Source organism: Anabrus simplex, chromosome 1, assembly GCF_040414725.1.
Source record: "Anabrus simplex isolate iqAnaSimp1 chromosome 1, ASM4041472v1, whole genome shotgun sequence".
Taxonomy (NCBI): domain Eukaryota; kingdom Metazoa; phylum Arthropoda; class Insecta; order Orthoptera; family Tettigoniidae; genus Anabrus; species Anabrus simplex.
The window spans coordinates 16,612,825-16,635,045 of NC_090265.1; the positions used below are offsets into that span (position 1 = coordinate 16,612,825).

Sequence of the window (22,221 nt, forward strand, 5' to 3'; positions counted from 1 at the left end):
CGCAGCTAGCCTCCTTTTCGTAGGTTGGGTAATGTGTACCTGAATATTCACAATGTGGTTAGAGACGTAACATTCTCACTGCACCTCGCAGAAACGCGTGAGGAAACCAGGTAAAGAGAACAACACAGCGGAAGTCCAGCCATGTCCTCCAGGCTGGCTGGAAGCTTCGCAGTCGGCTGACTCCCTAGTCCCTTTCAGGAACTACCAAAAGGGGCCACAACAGAGCTGGCTGGTAACAATATGTTATCTGAAATATCTCTTACATGCTGGAAGTAGATCTTCTTAAAGTGAGTTTAAACTTTTTGACGCTAGTGTATGTCTACACACTTGAGTTCCCCACTGGCTAATTAGATGACGTCTTTCTAAACGTAGTGTTAGTAATGCACTCACAGCTTGAAGACTTCTTGTCCCAGGAGAGAAGTACTGAAGATAACTGGATATATGGATCAATAAAAGACTCTCAGATTGTCCAACAAGATCATTATACCACAAAAATCTGCAGTGAAGTTGTTATTACTCAAGTGTGTTTTTTCTTATATTCACTGAATGACAGATTTTGGCAGTGAAGGTATTAATATGTTGTGATATATTTTAGGTAAAAGAGATTACCTCTAATTTCCCTAAACCTGTCTGTTATTGACCCTATAGCTTGGAGTTTCTTCAGAACAGCCATGTTGCTATTTCCTTGCAGGGTTTACTCCCTTGTTATACTTTCCATGGACCAGTCATCAGTTGTGCGAGTAAGATACCATGAAACGTATAGAAGCTGTCAAGACTGAGCCTGAAGCTGTACAGGAAACCGAGGAGACTTTTTCTTTGGTAAGAATTTCAGATAGTCCACTGATGTCAGATTTTAGAATGTATATGCAATGAATAATTTCAGTTTCTAAAGCCAATGTTGCACTTTTAAGGATTGTTTGTATTTGCAGTAAAATAACATGTTTATAGACATCTGAGGGACTTAATAATTTTCCCACCACTGGCAGGTGTCCTTTATTGCAGAGGAAAGTTGCCCAATCTAACTGTAAATATATAACATGCATTTTGTATACATTCTGTCCGTAAATAAAATTATCTTCTATGTGCCTTGCCTGGTGTACCTGATGTTGCCAGTCGCAAAGGCCTTTCGCTCTTATGCCAGGTGAAAAAGATGCAGGGCATTACAAGTGGTTGTCCATTCCTCAAAATAACTTAGCCATGTCTTCCTTCTGTGTCTGACTCTATGGCAGGCAACCTTTGATTTTCTTGTCATTTTCCAGCTCCAGTTTCCCGGGTGTAGCGTTTAAGTGCTGACCACCTGTTCCTGTCAAAGTATAGTTTCTGTTCCTCTTATGCCTCTCACTTAGCATTTGTCTTGATGACCTTTGATTTCTGACCAACGATTCCTTGGCCTCCTGACTGGCTGTAAAAGGAGTTATTTGTTTCCTCACATAATGCATCCTAAATGTTATATATCCCATATTTTATCACTCTTAATATTTCTCACACAGTTCTTGTTCCTTGTAGTAATTCTGTATTTGAAACATTTTTTGATTCATATTGGGGCATATTTACCATTTTGTATGTACACCCTAACGGAGAGCAATTCAGTCCTGCACCAAGTGCACGTTGGCCAACACTTCAGCCACCGCCATTTCCATTACCGTGTTACCTCATTGGAGGCCTCAGGCATTGTCTGGTCAATGTGCTCAGACTGTTCGCTTTCAAGAGGACTCTGGAAGCCTTTCCTTTCTCAAAACGTCCAGATTGGCTGGCCCCGTTATAAAAGACAGGCCATTTGAGATTGGATGATTCCGCTGAGCTCATTCAGTGTGCAGGTTCAGTTGGAGTTCAGTAGAGAGTTCAGTGTGAGTGAGTCCTGCTGTGGACAGTGACAGTCTGAGTTGAGGAGGCAGTTTGTGGAACTGAGTGTTCGCTATGCCTGCTTGCCACCAAAGAGTTGAGTCTCTTAGGCTAGCTTCTGTGTATTGGACGTTGTGTCTGGAGCAGCTGGGAGAGATTGACTGGATATCGGCACGGGACACTGAATGAAATCAACTGAGAGGTATGGACAGTGTACGTCAAACGAAGCTGTGTGACTGTCGTGCACGGGCTGGGAATTTTGTCACTTGCTCTTTTTCAGTTTCTGTCTTACTATATATGACGTCTAGTTGTTAACTTTGAAGTGCTGTTGAATTTGAGTGAGAAGGTTTCTGTGTCCATGAGGCTGGAGCATAAATATGTTAGTTAAAATAGTGGTCCATTATAGTAAGAAGTCACAACGGCGAAATATTTACTCACTATAACGGATTGCCGCTATATCCGATTTTTCATAAAAGTTGAGGGAAAATCCATTCACATTAAACTCCATATGAAACTGCAATCAGTTTGTTCAAAACTTGCATTTTCACGGATGATATCCACACCATGGCTTATTCGTTTGTTATCTTTTGAAATCCGATACTATGTGAAAAAGTGTTTCATTTCATTCCGAAAAAATTATAGCATCACTCCGGAGGATTTCAGTTTTGTTCTTCAAACAGCATCACCTAATCTAACCTAACCGTATGTACATCATGTAAACATATTTCAAGTATATAACATTAAAATTAAGCAATCGTTAGCTTCAGCCTTTATTTCTAACGAGTTAACAACTCCTATCGGCCATGTCATTTACACATTTATTATGAAAATGTGTTGTCCACTTTCATTATGAATTTCCTTTTAGAGAACAGCAGTGGACGGGTATTACTAATCGACTCCAATATCGCCTTCAAATGTCGACCAGAGACCTCGCTAGTATACATAACCATAAAAAGATACTGTTCGATGATTGATCGCATTTCGTGGCAAATTTTTCAGTTTTCTTATTCAAACAGCATCACCTAATCTAACTTGACCATATCATAGGTATCATGAAAATATATTTCAAGCGCCAGTTGTGAATTGATAACATCTCGCTATAAATTTACATGGGAATAGCCTTACTGAAATTTAACCAGATGCAAGAAAATATAAACTAACCTCTGCTCTGCACTCTGCCATATCTTGAGGTGTATTGCATTCTTACTTAATTTCAGTGTAGAGTATTAAAGTTAAGCAATCGTTTACCTATCCTTTATTTCTAACGAGTTAACTGTAATCGACGATGTTATTTACGTATTTATTACGAAAACATATTGTCGTCTTTCATTTCTGATTTTCTTTACAGAACGGCAGTTGACAGGTATTGCTAATTGACTCCAACATCGCCTTCGAATGTCGACGAGAGACCTCACTAGTGGACAGACATAGCAGAGAAACAATACCAAAGATGATCGATCGCATGCAACATAATGCATAAATATTGGTACCAGAAACAAACGTGCAGCTTAATCACCCATAATAACAGATGCGTAAGTGATAGTACTCTCGCTGTAATCGAAGGACAATGCAGATTTTAATATAAGAATTCTGAAGGGACAGACAATAACTGGCATTATAACAGGGTTCTTATTATATACCTTACTTGCTATAGTGGACTTCTACTGTATTTTTACTTTTGAGATCAGTTGTCTCAAGCACTCTGTGAAATTTTGTTATGACTAGCCTACATTATTCTCCGTCTATCTGCTTACTGGAATTACTGTCTCGCAGCTGTTACGTGGGAGGGATTATATGGGGTTTTTGCCTGTTGGCTGACACTCTGGTCACCTCGTTTGAGTTCGTTGTTGGAAAATATTTCACCATCAGAATGTTGCTAGGGGGTGGTGGTATAGAATTTCTAACCACTAGATTGCATATCAAAATTCTGGATTCAGTTCCAAACCTCTCCGCGGTGTTCATATGACGCTGTGGCTGGTGATTCTTTCATCAGAGGAGTATGAACAGACCCCTTGGCGCTATTTGATTGGGGTGGGCTATGCGACGACACCCTCTCTTGCTGCCTCATTGTCATCATCATCATCATCATCATCATCCAAATGTGCAGGTTGCCCATGGGCATCAAATATAAAGCCGAGTCGAACATGTCCTCTGGCAGCCATGGCACTAAGAACCATGGGCTGAATAAACATACTATAAGGTTGTTTTATGAAAGTATTTCTGGCCACTGTCATATCCTAAAATTATCACCATCTCTCTTTTACTTTTCTTCAGGATGATGATAGCTCTGGCAAGGAAGTTCAGTTCACTTTTGTCTCTTGTAAGCAAGAAGACCAAGAGGATTCGTATAAGGTAAGTTGATCTTCAGTTTTGTTGCTACGTGTGTCAATTCTACAGAACTATGCAAATTAATGAATCAAGATTACTGTTTTGTATTTTTTCCTGTGGTTGGCAACAGTGTGCTACACATTGCTCATACTTAGGTCATGTGGTTCCTATGCATTGTATGCTTGGTTCTTAAATAGCAATTGCTCTGTGTAATGGTTGTTTTAGTAAAAGTTATTTTTATGTGTTGTACTTTCAATGAGTTCTGAGGTTATCGTGTTATATTCATATTATTATTATTATTATTATTATTATTCTGACATATTTCCCGTTCTAGGAAATGTATCATTCCTCATCCTCCCGTGATGTCTGTCAGCATTCCGTAATCCCTCCTCAGGGCATGCCCAAGCCACGATCATTTCCTCTTCTTGATAGTGCCCATTAGATTCCTCTCCTCTCCTGTCTTCTTGAGTACTTTGTTTCTCACTTTGTCTATCCATTTTATCTTCTCTGTCTTTCACCATACCCACATTTCAAGACTCTCAAGATACAGCACCTTTTTTCCCCTTAAGTGTCCGTGTTTTGCTTCTATAGGCTACATCACTGCACTCCAAATAAAACATTTTGCAAACCTCTTCCTCATGTTGACTGGTATTGCTCTAGTGATCAGAATCCCTTTCACTCTTCCAAAACAGAGCTGGATAGCTGCAGTCACTTAAATGCGGCCAGTATTCGGGAGATAGCAGATTCAAACCCCTCTGTCGGCTGCTCTGAAGATGGTTTTCCGCAGCTTCCTATTTTCACACCAGGCAAGTCCTGGGGCTGTACCTTATTTAAAGCCATGGTTGCTTGCTTCTCACTCCTAGCCCTTTCCTGTCCCATCGTCGCCATAAGACGTATCAGTATCGGTGCAACGTGAAGCAACTTGTAAAAAAAAAAAAAGGCAGGGAAAAATCTTCCAAAAGCTACAGTACTTTCCCCATACCTATCCTGCTCCTTACTTCTTCTCTATAGCTGCCATTCCACATCACCCGGCTTCCATTTCATAATCTTTGTTTACTCTGACTACCACTTTCTGCCCTGTGTAAAGCTCCTGTTTCAATCTTCTCTTTCTTTCAATGGATTTTTTTTTTTTCAGTATCATCATTACTATACATCAATCTGTTATGTCAAATTCTTTCTCCTAGTCTAGGAAACATACCTACAGTTCCAATGCATCTGCAAATTCTTCCTGCAATTACCCATAGACATCCAATTGCATCTCCTACCCTGCTTCCTCTCCTGAATCCATACTGGAATCCTCCCATGTTCTATTCAGTACTAGTCTAGTCACAGAGTTACATTGTACATGAAACTAAGTCTTTGCATTGTCTTCCTTATGCTCTGATTAATTTGCATGGCACTATACAAAAAAATTATTTTATTTGTTTACTACAATATTTACTGTGGGTTTTACTGTATCATATAATGTATGATGAAGTATTTTACTCTATGGTCTGTCATAAGGAACTTGTTTGATGAAGTTCAAAAATTTAAATGTAATTTGCCAGAGCTCGAAGGGACTCCTCTATGGAGAGCATAAACTCTTAAAAAGGAATCTCCCTATACAGTAGAACTCCAGTTATCTGGATCACCTAATGTCTTGACTGATTTTCATGGCAGCACAATGACCTATGCACTCCTCTCCCCTCCACTATTATTTCTTACCAGAACAGCGGTAGTTCAGTACACTAACGAATGTCCAGCATTCCACTGTAACATTCTGCTGCTATTATGGGTTGTGAGTGAATATCAACAAGCAAGTAGTGTTATCAGTTAAAGGTAAAGTGAGGATTATTCAAAAGTTGAATAATTGTGTTTCAGGGAAACAGTGTAGATACATATGTAATAGGTATTTATGCAACTGGTGCATAAAGTAGACAATATTTCCTTGAGAGGAAAGTGTTTAACACTACACGAGTGGAAGCATTCTATGTTTGTACCTGGACAAAATTATGGCAAGTTAAAACTCATCCAGAATTATTGAACATTAACTACAAACATGCATGTGTACGTAATATTAATTACTTACCCTGAATATTGAATATACTCCATTGCAAAGGTCCGTAGGATATTATCAAATTTTTTCATGACAACATGTTAGCTCAAAAAGGCAAAAGTTTATAAATCTCATTTTTTGTCCCATGTTGGCGTCAACTCAACTGAGGTTAGGTTGAATGGAGAATCCCACCTTCCAATACCTGCTTGTTTTTTACTACTAGTCTATGTAATAATGCAACATAATCCAGCTTAAAATCTAATTACATTATTTAAAAATGTACATGTTTCATTCCTAATGTGGAACATCTTCAGCTAAAAAGGATACAAAAACTGTCATAAACAAAATAAAAAACATTTAATGATGATGATGATAATGATAATGATGAGATAAAATGTTCCTCCATGTTGAGTTAAAACATCAACAAGTCAATGTTCAAGTTTGAGTTAAAAAATCTGATGTAAGGGATCTTCCTTCTTCAAAAGCTGGAGAAGCATTTTCTTTTAACCCTTTCCACTCAAATTATTTGTACATCCTGATTTCTCCCAACTCGCATTTATTTCTGTCAGCATTCTTCATATTTTATAACCTGGTGTTAAGTACTGGTTGTAACAATATATACATGAAGAAACTACAAAATTAATGAATGTATGGTATTTATATGACACAAAATCATGTTTTTCACTTTCTTAACGGTATGTCTTGAGTCTGTGGAAGCGTTCAAAGCAAATGCTTGGATGGAGCCCTGCTTGCTTATCCAACCAGTCTGCACTAAAATAATCCTGCATTTCTGCCTTACTGTTCATCCCCATGTTGATAATTGTACCAATAAATGCCTTCAGCTCTTCTATTGTCAGCTTTCCGAGAAAACCAGATAGATCTCTTCTGAAGTGGAGTATTTTTGCTGTAATTTCATTTTGGCAAATTTGTTTGTCTCATGGACAATAGAGGTCAACTGATCAGTAAAAAATAGCTACCAGTACTCTAGTTCTATTTTAAGTCTATTGTCACAGTTTATGAATACACTGACTAATCTGTAAGGAAATTTGGGTAATCCTGCATCTCCCGTTCTCCACGATCTCCAAGGTATGTTTGAAGTCAGCACTGTATGACTGGAACCGGGACGAGTCAATATACTGTCGCCTCCTCCATGATTTCTTGCGACGCTGATATCAATATCATCATTTGAATCACTAATAGATACATCACTTTCATCGCCAGATTTAAAATTTTCATCACTTTCATGGTCATTATAAAACAATCAGCCTAAATAGACGCAAGAATCTCAGCTTCGGTCAGACTGTGCGCCGCCATGTTGCTTCACGCAACTGCTTTCCATTGTCAAGGAAAAAACGGAGCAATTTTGCCAAGCAAAGAGAAACTAAAACACACCTATTTGGTTTCTTTCGGTTTCCGGAAGGGACCAGCACTTACGAAATGAAGTACAAAAGCCCTGGCATTCCAGGTAACCTAGCAACGAGCGGCGAAACATTGTGTCGACTCAGGGTCGACACACGAGCTATAACGCTGAGTGACGGCTGTCGACCTCAGGTCGACACATGAGCGGAAAGGGTTAATATCTCTAGGATGGACTGAAAATTTAAAATACAATAATAACCAAAATTGAGGTTAAGTTTTTTGTTATAAAGCTTTGAGATGTTGAAGAGAGTCTGTAATGAGAGAAATGAAAATTGTTTAAAAAAATAAGAAATAAAGAAAAACTTTGTAAAAATACAGTGGTGAAGTGTCAAAGGAACAATGAAAATGCTTACCTCCTGGCCGGTCCTGCTGTGTTTACTTCTTCCCTTACGTCATCAGCTGATTGAGTATATATGTGTATGGCTATGAGAGGAGCGTGAGGCGAAACAGGGCAAATGGAGGATAAAGTAGGGGAAACATTATGAGGAGTGAAGCCGACAGGAGGGAGACATATGGGACGTTTCTCTGGATCCTTTTTGATGGCCTTCCTACATTAATATAGATTGGAAGCCTCTTCCGACAATATATTTATATTCTCAGTTATTTCATTTCATTTACATTCTGACTAGGGTTTTGTTTTTGATCAATCTCAGTATGAATGTTTTCTAAAATATTCGTAAATTTACCTTTATTTAAAGTTCACAAATAAGCTTTATGCCCATCAAATTCCTTATATCAGGTAGTATTGGAAATGACCAGTCTTTGATTCTACATCTTCTAGTTGGAGGTGTTGCCTGTTGTTTCCATTGATTTCCCTGAATTACCCTTTCCTGGAGAATTATGTCAAAATTTCAGTACCATAAAATAGTGGAAAGTCGCTCGGTCAGCATGTCGAAATATGAATGTAAAATTAGTCCTGGATTAATGTTATGTATCTGATTGGTGCTTGAAGGTCCTGGGTACATGTTACTCATGTCAGTTGTTTCGTTCTCTGGGGCACTTGAGTCGCTCTTGCACTGGGAATGCTCACTACTTACCGGGTGAGTTGGCCGTGCGCGTAGAGGCTGTGAGCTTGCATCCGGGAGATAGTAGGTTCGAATCCCACTATCGGCAGCCCTGAAGATGGTTTTCCGTGGTTTCCCATTTTCACACCAGGCAAATGCTGGGGCTGTACCTTAATTAAGGCCGCGGCCGCTTCCTTCCAACTCCTAGGCCTTTCCTATCCCATCGTCGCCATAAGACCTATCTGTGTCGGTGCGACGTAAAACCCCTAGCAAAAAAAAAAAAAGCTCACTACTTAAATTTCTGTCTTTGGACTCTTCAAATAAAAATCAGTTCTTCTACGTCCATAGAGTCCAAAATTGAGGCAACCTGTTGCTCACTGACTTTCTAACAATATTGCAAACTAGCTATATAAATCATGAAAAGCCAGTCTCAAAACTCGCGACGCATGCTCAACTGACATGGTAGTCTCTCACAGCTTGTAAAAAGCTAGCAAGAAGATAACACAACTCTATTCGAGGATTCCCCCTTCAACCAGACTTACAAGTGTAATTTAGTGCCATCTGTTGAGTTCTTTTTAATATTACGTGCGCCAGTGTTGCGGGATCTCTGACCATTTAACATATTCAATTCCACTCATGGGCAACCTATTGTGGGATTTAATATATTAAATTCTGCCCTTTAAGATGTAAATTACTTGTACATACCTGCATTTTTTTTTTTTTTCCCTGTTTGTTTTACATCAAACCGATACAGACAGGTCTTCAAATAGAGAAAAGAAAGAGTTCCACCTATTCAGTACACTTTTATTAATAATGTAAATGCTTAAAACATTACGGTACTACTCTCAACCTCCACTGGGGTCATCTTCATCCATGACAACCATAAAACTGACTAGTCAAAGACATGAATATATACATCAAATTAATGTTAAAATTTGAGTTCTGTTGTAAAAACCTGAAGATTAAAATTCACAATCTTGATTACTACATATCGTCGAGTTGAGAAATTATGTCAAAGTTCAATTCTAGAAACATGAAATAAAGTTTTCACAATCTTGGCTTATGGTTGAAAACAGTTGGTGTAGAATCATACAATTGAAAAGTTACTTCTTAACACATGACTTATGGTATTTGCCTGTTTTGTGTTTGATTAATGTGAAACAATGTGATTAAATATCTGCTGGATGTCTTGATATAGTTCTTTGGAGTACATAAGAAGTGCTTGAATGGTTTTCACTGTGGATCAATTGAACAAAAGTGTCATATCATGATAATCTGATGGAAAAAGGCTTGGTCTGGAAAACCATCTTTGGGTCTACCGATAGTAGAGTTCAAACCCGTGATCTCTGGAATGTAGGCTGTTGTGCCTTGCAATGTTCAGTCTGTAAGCCTCTCTGAATTAACTAATCACCTCTGCAATTCTCTACTGGTGACCTATTTAATTCCACACTTCTTATCTTTATATCATTAAAACTGAATCTACCCATCATCACCCTGTCTCCCTCTGCTTCTCTTACCCTCCAAGGCTGAATGCATGATTTTCCTTGTAGCCTATCCCCATCTGTTCACCTCACATTACCACCAAAGCCAGTTTAATCATACTGCTTCATCCATTGAGGTCATTCCTAACTTAACCTTTATCTCATTTTGAGTAACTTCCTTGTTTTGTTTTTTTTTTGTTTTTTTTTTTTTTTGCTAGTTGCTTTACGTCGCACCGACACAGATAGGTCTTATGGCGACGATGAGTAACTTCCTGCCTTCTTTTCACCTGTTTATACCTCATACCTGCAATCATCCTTGTTATTTTCATGTCTGTTACTTCTGATTTTTTATTAATCTTGAATTAACCCTGCTTTCACTCTCATACAGCAAAATCGGTCTCAAGACAGTCAAATATGAAGACAGTTTTGTCTGACTTCTTTCGTATAGAACACTATTGATCCTATTTGTGAGCTCACTGCATTTGCTTTGCTGCATCTTGAATCGAATTTCACTTACTATATCTCTGTCTAGGGAGAATGCACATCCTGATTACAAAGTTTTTATTCTCGACTTGACATTCAATCCTCTTAGATTTCTTCCCTACTGACATCACTTTGGTCTTGGAAATGCTAATTTTTATATCATACTCACAACACTTCTTTTCACATTCCTGGATGTTAGATTGCAGTCTGCCATTGAGACAAAATCATCAGCATAGGCCAGACTGCTTACTATATTTCCATCAAACTGTATCCCTCCCTGCCACTTTTTACCTTTCAGTAAATGATCTGTGTCAGCTATCAACGTGACATGGCCACTGCCTACCAACCTCACAAAGAAATGAAAATTAGAATGTTGTTAGGGAGAAAATGGTTTGTAGTTGTAGCTAGAGATTCCGGGGATCAGCCAACATGCATATGCGAGACATCTGCTGTATTAACCTGAACAAACTACATTTCAAAACTGGCCTGTGTGGGATTAGATTTCATCAGATCAAGGCAGTATTATGATTCTCACAGTATTGGCTCACATTGGATCCTGGCAGACACTGGGTTATTATTTAATGATAACTTATAACACTCTCACTGCTTAGTATCACACACAACCAACCTTACTTACACTGTATTCATGTTTTGATAGGAGCACATACAGGGTTGGACCTACCTCACGCAGCACATCTCGTGTACTAACTTAACTACCAGGAATACAAACACGTTTGACAGTTGCCCATATCCTCCAGATTACTAACTGGAATTTTAGCCACTAACTCACCCGAGATCAGGGGGGGGAATGAAGACACTATTTGCTTCTAGTCGTTCTGGTAACTTCTTAGATATTCTGCATCATCCTACACCATTGGTGGGAAACTAGCAGCAGCTGGACTAGGGAATTACTACCCTGTGCGTAGGCTGCCGTTAACACCACAACACAAACGGAGTGGTGCCGTGACTGGGAAGCATAGACTGCTGATGAATGGCATCGCATTGTGTTTAGCGATGAACCATCTTAGATGACCATTGCCTGCATGTATGGCTGCGACCTGGGGAGAGGTCCCATTTTTTCTAATGTTTTCGAGGGGCACAGTGGTGTTACTCCTGGCGTCACAATGTGGGGAGTCATTGGATGTGACTTCAAGTCATGGCTGTTAGTGATGGAGGAACTCTGATGGCACAATGCTATGTCCTCGTATGTTACTTCTCATGCGATAGTATCTTGGTGCAATTTTTCAAGAGGGTGTCGCTCATCCACACACAGCATGCGTCTCTATGAACTGTCTGTGTGATGTTGAGGTACTCCTGTTGCCAGCACGATCCCCAGATCTGTCCCCGATAGAACACATGAGGGCCAGCTTGGATGTCAACTCTGTCCAAATGCTAGTATCCAGGATATCAAGGACCCAGTACAACTGTTGTTGACCAGCTTAACTTAAGAGAGGATACAAAGGTTTTGTGAGACCTTTCCCAACCAAATCAGTGCATGCTTCCTGGCCAGAGGAGGTGCACTGTCATACTGACAAGTTCTTTGTAAATTTGGCTCTATTTTGTAATCACAGAAATGACATCACGTGCCCTCTCAACATGTGAAGTTTCATTTTGTTTCCTCTTCTCCTTCTGGGTGCTTCAACGTTTTTTGTCAGGCAGTGCCTATAGTACATGTTTAGCTTCATTTTTCTTCAAAAAAGCTGTTAAGTTTCAATTCTTAATTAAAACGGGTGAAATGTCAACCATGTTGACTAGTATTACTAAATATTAACAAGAAAGAAACTTGCAATAATGTCTACACTAGTATGGCAAATGACAGTCACACAACAATATAGCAAGAGCTCTTCCCCGCATAGGTAGCATGTAATCAAAGTGAGCCTACACTGAAAGTCAAAATGGCTCTTCCACAGTTGGCACTACCTCTCTTTCAAAGGCTATTTTTATGCATGAGTTTCAATTAAAACTTTACAGCTTTTTGAGGTGAAAATGGACAGAATGAGGTCACATACATACCACTTATATGGAAATAACATTACTTTACACATATAAAGTATTTGTAATTCTTTAACGAAAGGTAGGTTGTTCCAGTTCATTTCCCACAGTTTACTTTGTCTCCCAGGATATCTGAGATAGGGTTTAGGCTAATTGTAAAGCTTTCAACCAGCTAACATATAACTTCAGTTTTAACTCATTGGTATATACTCATGGCTCCCTGCCTCACAATAGCATGTCGGACATAACAAATCCAATAGCTCTCAGCTGTGTGAGAAAGCTTGGTTAACTTGATCAGATTTGAGGATGTACTTCAGGTGCTCTGCCAAGAGAAGATGCAGCATGTATACTGTTTGAAACAGGAATTACTGCACTTTCTTGTCAGAAAACCTGTGTTTGATTGCCTTGACTAGATCACATTCTGTTCAACATTGAGTGTGAATGAATCCCCACTGTTCCAGTCACATACAAAGTGAGTAGCTGTAATCATGCCGTGTAGATGATGGTTGTTAGCGTGCAGTGATTTATGAAATTCTAAGCAGAAGTTTTTGTGAAAGGGAGTCAGAAGTGTCAGAATGTAAAGAATTGTTTAGTGGTAGTGGTTATAGTGGCAGATCTGATAAAAAGTGTCAGCAAGACCAAAAATTCTGAAAGTGATCAATGCAATGTAGCATAAGTGGGTTTGAGTAAAAAGCTGAAAAGTGAAGAGTGTAAATGATGGAGAGATTATGGCAAAAAAAAGAAATGTTCACTTTCTGGTACTGGTGGTACTCAGGCAACTCTGTGGTTGTGAGAAGTTTATTGTCTTCTTCTTGTAAAGAAGACATAACGTTCTATAACTGGTACCAATTTCACCTGTTGAAACCTTCTCATTTTCTCAGTATAACTGTGAATTAGGGCCTTTATATATGTGTGTGTGTGTGTGTGTGTTATAATCTTCTGGGATTTTGTTCTGGAATGTATAAATCGGTATAATAAATAGAAGTTCACTTGAGAATCTATGAATAGCTGTAACTCACATAAGCTAAATACTAATTCTAGGTATGTGAAGAGGTAGAAAATAAGTATGCCATTCAGTTCATAAAGAAGAACGGGTTATGTTCAGTTCTGTAATATTTTGCTGGTATGCCAACTTCACATTTTCATTTATACTGGCGTTGTACACTGCCCGTACCAGTCCAGCTGCGCTCTAGATATATGAAACTTTTGTTCTTTAACCTATTAGTGCGTAAAATGAATTTTTTGCATTTTATTTCAGTTTATCTACCCATTTCTACTCTTAATAATTGCAGAAACATGTTCCAACAAGCAGAACATTCACACATGTGATAGTTTTATTTACACAGGACGTCCGATTTACAATTTACAATGTAAAGCAGATCTACAATTTCCACTAAAGACTTATCACAATAATGTATACACTATTTATGGTTATGTATTTACTGGTTGTGATATCCACAGAAGCATTTCAGGTGAAATTCAAACTGGTTAGCCCTCTTGGAGCCAAGAGCCGATCTGGTCGGCTGCTCCCCATCAGCTGGAAGAGGCCAGAGCTCTGTCACCACTCTACTACTGTAAAGTGCCAGGCCGTTTTCAGTGGAAATACATGTATTTTAAAATTCGTGTATATCTACCGGTGTATAGCAAATACCGGCATGAAATTTTCTATATGACTATGTAGAATAAGAAACTGGTTTGGAGTGATATAAAGAGTCAAAGACGTTTTATTGTTGATTTACAGTTGTCGATAGCGTTTATTTTTAGGAAGAGAAAAATATTTTCGCACTTTCTCCCTCAATATCTACTTTGAAAAAATAATTTACGATACAAAAGAATATACGTAATTATGTATAATGTATTTCTAAATACAATTCTATAGAATAACTAATTTGGACGAGAAAAATAAAAACGTAAAAATTAAAAATTCAAACATATGTCACTAGTAAAAACAAGACAATTTTACTCACCGATAAAATTTGCGTGTTTGTATCGATGTTTGGCAAATACTGACAACAAATTTTCTACGTGCAGACAACACAGTATTAAAATAATTTTGAATTATTAAATAAGTAAAAATAGTAGTTGATATTATAGTTTTTTGTTTTCAGAAAAAAAAATAGTTTTTCATTTTCGGTTGTAGTATATATTAGAGAAATAATTTTTCAATACAACAGAATTTACGAAATTAAGAAAAGTATGGCACTAAAGCCGTGATTTGCTTTGATCTACTAAGCGACCGCTGCTCAGTTCGTTACTTGCAGTTTACGAGGTGTATCATGGTCAGTGAGACGGATCCTCTCAGTAATTATTCTTGGTTTTCCAGACCGGGGTCGCCCTCTCAACCTCAGATATCTCCTCAAGTGCAATCACTTAGGGTCACTTAGATTGAGTAAACCTCGAACCAACCCTCAGGACCAGGCAAAAATTCTTGACCTGGGCGGGAATCGAACCCATAACCTTCGGGCAAGAGGCAGGCACGCTACACTTGGCCCGCGGAGACCGGCATTTAGGTAATGATAGAAGACTATATGTGATTATAAGGTTTACCAGAGAGTAAGTGAAAAGTAAATTGAAGTATATGGGCGGAGAATCAGACGGTCGGGCATGTTTAGATCCAAGAACTTCCTTGAAGGAGACAGGAGGTTAAGGAATGTTGTCGGGTTCATTGGGACAAATTTCCACAAAATGTTCTCCAGAGACATTATCATCATATTCGTTATCACTAGTTTCATCTACCACCATATTCAGAGTAGCTTTAGTGCTGTTAAACACAATTAAACGTCTCTTCTTTAGCTGCAGTGATTCCGCGGACGTGTCCGGTATAATTTTGTCGCTACTCTCTGAACTAAATTCGCTATCGCTATCTGATAAATCACCCGTGTTAACTTTGCACTGTTCCAAATACGGCATTAATTTATTGTCATCAATATCTGCTGAAAAAATATCACGTGAATAACATGCCATTTTCCTGTCACAAATCCACTCACTGCAAGGAGCAATCTCTTACTAATTGGTTAGCGGTATTTGTAAACACAGGAAACAACTCTTGTGAAAGGTATAACATCCTTTTAGAACTGCCAAAGCAAGGCCAGGCACACAATAACGTTTAGCCCCTTTACTACAGGTTGTAACAAAAGTATGCACGTCACTATAGGTTGCCTCAAAATTATGTATATCACAGAATTTTAAGCCGGCCGATGTAATCGGCTCTGGCAACTTCCGACTGAATTGTTAAAGGCCGACCAGATCGTCTCTGGCAATTTAAAGGGCGGGTGCTCGCACTACCGCCTGGCACCAAGAGAGTTAAGCAGATCCACTCTTCGGATGCCACTATAGGACTTGAACAGCTTTCATTGCGGTACAGACTCTTTGCATAATTTTTTTTACGCTGGACCACCTTGATGCACCGCTCATCTCTATCTATTTGTAGTTCATACCAGCAGTGGCAACAATGTTGTCATTCCAGTGCACCAGCAACGCACCACCAAAACTCCTGCAGTCGTTTCATCCTCTTCTTCTTTTACCTCTCCGCCTTTCTTTGAACGGGGGAACTTCAGGGTCTGGTTTTCTTGATATGTTCCTGTTGCATTTATTCTCTTTGAAGCCAGATGTCTTACCAATTTCAGGATTGTAAAGTAGTCGTCAGAGAATATTGTATGCCCCCTGTTTGATTCAGCCTATCATTTTATATTGCTGTGTACAATTGGAAAGGTGGAAAGGTGTCCCATAGCCACTGGCAGAGAAAGAAGTTTATCACAATTTCACACTTTTTTGCATCATCTCATGAAGTGGGGAAGGGAGACATGAAAACAGTCAGTCACTAAATGAGATGTAGATTGTGATCTTGTCCACTTTGGGGTTGCTTCTTTTGTGTTACAATTTGACCTACTAATGCTTTTGAATTTTTTATCAGGGATATCAGAAACAGGAGAACTGGTCCAATCTTATGTATGACTATTTTCGCATGAGAGTTTGCTTTTGCATGGTTTTCTGGTTCTTTCAGTTCCATCTGTAAACTTTCAGTAATATTTTGACTAGCACTGAACCTAGCCTCCCTTTTTCATACTGTGTTGAAGCAATTTGCCCTTCACATTTACTCAGAAGTAGGTTTCTACTAAGGTAATTTGGATTAGTCATACTCATCTGTCATTATCATAAACCGTTTCACACCCGTCAATAGAAGGTTTGATAAGCTGCTCCTCTCCAAATGTCGGTTCTTCCTCCGAAGCTTCCAATACTTCACTCACCATCAAACTAGTGTATGTTCAGTCCTCAGCCCTAAGGTTGGTTGGATCCTCTACAGCTCTGCTATCAGCTGTCATAAATAGCCTATGCATCACTTTAGAGGCATACTAGGGAATGAGGAGTGAGGTAGTTTCCAGTTGCTTTCCTCACCAAGCCAGGAGTTGTGATTACATGTCAGTCTACCAAGCCCACTGAAATGCATGCACCAACTGACCCTATGAGCAACACTTTCACACCATTCATAACAGGGACTGGCTGCATAAGGGATGGCATTACTAGCATCGCTCATACCTCAGTCACTTTCATTTTGCCAAAGCCAAGGATAAAACAGAGACAGATTAATAAAAGTAACAAAATTGCTCTATCTTATACCAGAAGACATAGTGCACTGTAAACACTAGGTCCTGCCCACAAACGCATATCAAACTAGTAACAGAATACAAATGTCTGAGACAGTAGGACTCCCTGTGCAAAGCGTCCGATTTTCAGGACAGCTATATTTACAAGCCTCTGTCATATCAGTAATAAGACATCATTGACATCTTTGTGTGTCGATAGATTCATAGGAGTGTCAAAAATACTGTCCATACCAAAGTTTACAATTATTGGAAATATTTGTTAATCCATAAATAAAAATTGTGACCAATGCACAAAACTCTGTACTATCTTGCCGCCATGCTCACAATAAGTGTGATTTAACAATAAATGGTAAGGAGAAGGAATCATGTATTCTTGATTCTTGTTAGCAACAGCCTTTCTGAAGCACAAGAAAGTATCGTGGGGTTAAAACCCTTCATAAATATGACACAATTTTACTTTCTGTGGCGTCCAATTTTTCGGACGGTATCCACTAATGGGTTAATGCTGCATGTTACCATACATTATTACTTTGGGTAGTTGGAGTTCTACAGTGTTATAGTAATAAGAAATATTTTAAAGTTCATCTTCCATGTATGTCTGTTAGTTATTACCAGTTTAATATTTTCATAAATACTTACATTTTATTAATCATTTTACTGCTGAATTTAAAACATTATTTTTTATTTTATTTTTTACAGAATGTGAAAGAAGAACTTGAAATAGAGGACTGTCAGATTGATGACTATCCACCAGTTGAGTAAGTTTGAATACTGGCTTTTTCTGTTGGGATTAGAGCTCATAAATTGAACTAGACAGTTTTCTGAGATTAATTGTTCCAAGGTTGAATGGGTTGTCATTAGAAATAGATATTAGTATTGTTTATAGTATTTAGTAACATTTCAGTTAAAAGTCAGGTAAAGGATTGCATAAAATAATTCACTTAAAAGAATACACAGGTAACAGTGAAACTCCTGGATGGTGGGTGCCACTCACATCCTGACTGCTGGATACCCATCTGGAGACATAGCAGTGCCATGCCTGGGTTTGATTTCTGGCCAGACCAGAGGTTTTAACTGCAAATTGTTAATTGCTATGGCTCTGGGACTGGCTGTTTGTCCCAACATGTGACTGTTCATATTCACAACAGACTGCAGTACCAACAACCACAGAAACACGCAATAGTTATCAAATCCCTCCACATAGAGTTGGCACCAGAAAGTGCATCTGGCCATAAAACCAGGCCTAATTTACATGTGCGAAACACTTCGTACCTGTGACCACTCCAGTGTGGGAAAAGTGGTAGGAAGACAATAGTTATTGTGAGAACATCTCTTAGTCACTATGAATTGCCAATAAGGCCTACTTTTATGAAAGAAGTTTTTTTTTAAAGGAGAAAAAGTTTCTAATTCAGTGTGCTCAAGTCTCTCGAAAACTAACAGGTTGTGTGGAAATGTTATTGTGTAATATGATACACTTTCAAATAGATTGCAAGAGGGAAGGGCAAAAGTGGTGTCATTATCAAAAAGGAAGGAGCATGCTTTGGACTTTACTCTAACTTTTTCTCGGGGGCGGTGGGCCATTACTAATAATCCACTTCAAAGGTTGGCACCTCTGTAAATGATATATTAAATAAATTTCCAGAGTTTCATTTATTTCTTGCTAATAGTTGTCTTTCGTCTGCCTTCCATGATAATTAACAAGCACGCAAACAATTAAGCAAGATAATAGCTACTGTATTGAGGTAATTCACAAAATCATCCAAGGTTATGAATTTCATTATTGGTTCCGTATTGAATTAAGAGTACATATAATTTAATTGACATTGTAATGTATACATAGGCATTACAGCCATTGTGTAGTGTTGAGTAGGTGGATTAAAACTTTGCCAGTTAAATTATATATTCACAAAAGCCACACATATGTAATGATTGTTTCATCGTGATCGAGCGCATACGTGAAGCCAGCCACAGCTATGAAAATTGATTCCTTGGTGATCTGTAAAATTTAGCTTGGCATTGCTTAGGTTAGCATAGCTCAGCATAGGAGTTTTCTTCATTTGGTTGTGTAGCATAACTTTCTGTGTGTGCTGGCCTTTACTGTTGAACAAAGCTCGAGGACCTCATGGAAAACTGTAGCCCTGTCATGTTGGCATACAGTAAAACCTCAGTGCATCGTTTTTCAATGGAGAGGGGGAAAGTGACGATGGGTGCAGGAAAACAATAAATGCAGGTGACATAAAAAATAGGCAGAAAGCAAAATAATAAAATATGGGTACTGTATTTGGGCATTTTTTGTCATGTAAATATTATAATAAGCTGGGTGCAGGTCTTTCGAATTGCTGCATGATTAATCCTAATGCGTAAGTCGGCATGCATGTACACACACACAAACACAGCCCCCCGAATTGGAATTAAGCATGGAAAGTTAAAATCCCTGACCCAATCGAGACCTAAGGCCAACTCATGCTAACCATTTAACCGTGGAGCCAGACGGTATCAGAATATTGCAACCATGATATATGCAATGGGAATGAAAAGCGTGACTTTTACACCATTTCATTTCACTTCACTTTACATCTCATAATAATTCAAAACCATTAAAGTCAGTTCTATTGTTGCTAATTAATAATATACGTGGATATTATGGTGATAACCTGTATTTTGGTAAAGATTCTGTTGACCCCTCATGAACGATAGATTAAAGTTCCCACACTGCGTGCCTCGGACGATGTCACAGTAGTTAGAAATTCAACATGGCACGTCTCAGACGATGTCACAGCAGGCTAGGTGAGGCTGCCAACTTAGGAGTTACTTTCAAACCAGGCTGGTGAAAAGATTATTAGTGTGGCTACATTAGGTCCAGCTTCTAACAAGACAACTGGGCAGGTGTAACAAAGTGGTCAACAGGCCTGTAGCATCTCACACACTCCACAAGGTATGATGCAATTAATAAGCCTGTGACTAATAAAAATATACTCAGTGCACACCGTGACTATCTTAAACTGTGCAGTTTTTAATTTTCAATGAAGGGTGGCAAATTTGGGATTTACAGTGTCTCCATTTTAATTCTTGTAAATAAGAATACTTCTAGGTGTCGGTTAGTAGGTCGAGGATAGGCGTTGTTGCCAGGAGGCGTGTATTGAGGTTGTGTGTGAGTTACCTGGGCACACCATTCCAGCCTAAAAGATCCTTGCTCAAGACTAGCAATTCGGAATCACTCCTACATTCTCGCATAACAGGTTGTCTCTATCTTAGAAGTGCAGCTACCGGGCAAGTTGGCTGTGTGCTTGGAGGCGCGCATCTATGAGCTTGCATCCGGGAGATAGTGGGTTCAAATCCCACTGTCGGCAGCCCTGAAGATGGTTTTCGATGGTTTCCCATTTTCACACCAGGCAAATGCTGGGGCTGTACCTTTATTAAGGCCACGGCTGCTTCCTTCCAACTCCGAGGCCTTTCCTATCCCATCATCGCCATAAGACCTACCTGTGTCAGTGTGACGTAAAGCCACTAAAAAAAAAAAGGAAGTCAAGCTTCCACGATGTATATAGTTATTTAGTTATTTTTCCGGGTTGATCCATGTTGTTGTTTTCTGTACATTACCTACAGTTTGCCAACATTTCAAATTCATTGCAGTATTCTTTGTCAAGGTGACTGAAATACCCCCACTCGATCCCAGATAACCCGTCTCCCAGGTATCAGTCACACTCAGTAGTGCAATATATTCTAAACGTCAGCAAACTGTACATAATGTACAGAAAACAACAACATGGTTCAACCCAGAAAGAGAACTAAATTGGTTGTTGCTATTAGATGCTGTCTCTTTAAATTTAAAAAAACTTTTGTGTTTATTTCTCTTACATCTGATCAATCCATTGCGGGAAAATTGTGGGCAAGGACAAATATTTTTTTGATGATTGATGTGATAAAATGATAGTGCAAGGAATGATGGATGTGGGGAAATTTAACACTGGTTTATATAGAACATTTTTGGGACCGAATAAATTGAAAGATGAATATGGGAAAGCAACAGTTCCGGGAACAATGCATCGAGGTTCTACTGTATAGACTCAGTTATATGGGGTGATAAAGAAGAGGAAATTCTGCTATAAGTTAAGTTAGGGAATTATGAAATTGAAAGTTTTGGAATGAAGATAATCACAGCTAAATATAAGACAGTGGTAGTGACAAGGGCAAGTAGAATAGAAACAATCATTAATGAAGCCCTGAACATATTGAGATGGTGTAAATATTGAGATAGTACATTGTCAGAGCATGGAGAATAGAACAAGGAGATAAGCACATGAATTGAACAACATACAGAGTTCTACCATAGTGGGAGACAAATTGTTTGAAACAAGAATGTAGTGATGGAATGACAGCAGGTTCTCTACAAGACATACTTTATACCGGTACTTATATTTGCTCCGGCAGTCTAGGCATCAACTAAGAGAAGCAAAAGAGGAGCTGAAATCTGGTTTCTGAGAAGCATCACAAGGTGCAGCAAATGAAAGAGGGTACAGAATGAAGTGACAGGAGAGAGAGTCATTGTTGGGAGATTGCAAGGTGGGATTGATTCACAGAAGGTGAAGTGGTCTGGATGACGAAATTACCAGAAGACAGAATACCAAAACAGGCATACGAGGAAAGGATGATGGGGAGGAGGGCTAAAGGCCAACCAACACTGGATTGAAAGGTACAATGAGGGAGTTTATTAACGACAGGGTAATCAGTGTTTAAAGAGAAATAGTGGAAAGACAGAGTGAGGTAAAGGTAATTAGTATACTATGCTACCCAGAGAAAATCTTGGATGGGAAACAGGTGGTAATGATCATGCCATATTCAATTTTTCAAGGGTGAATCAAATGAAAACCTTAAATATTTTCAATTTCCTTTATTGAACAACAGTGATGAACGGCTGTCTACATATTCTCTGTTACGTTCAGTTTAAGTCCTATAGTGCTTACGAAGTGCATGCATTCCTCTCAAAAGAAATCCTTTGGTAGTCTTTGCTGCCGCTCATGCTCTTTCATCCT

At 38.8% G+C, this 22,221-nt stretch overlaps 1 protein-coding gene across 2 annotated transcripts in view; it reads left to right on the forward strand.

Annotated features, from left to right (window-relative positions):
* The first annotated feature begins 693 nt into the window (after positions 1-693).
* LOC136883331 (zinc finger protein 2) overlaps positions 694-22,221 on the forward strand; it is a 29,268-nt gene continuing 7,740 nt past the window's right edge. The window contains exons 1-3 of one of the 2 annotated variants that reach the window (XM_068225309.1): positions 694-819; positions 4,117-4,194; positions 17,888-17,946. In XM_068225309.1, the coding sequence (XP_068081410.1) occupies positions 751-819; positions 4,117-4,194; positions 17,888-17,946 (206 nt within the window). In that variant the 5' untranslated portion in view covers positions 694-750. Of the gene's footprint in view, positions 820-3,198; positions 3,375-4,116; positions 4,195-17,887; positions 17,947-22,221 lie in introns of those variants that run through there. The other variant, XM_068225310.1, reaches the window with a different exon arrangement.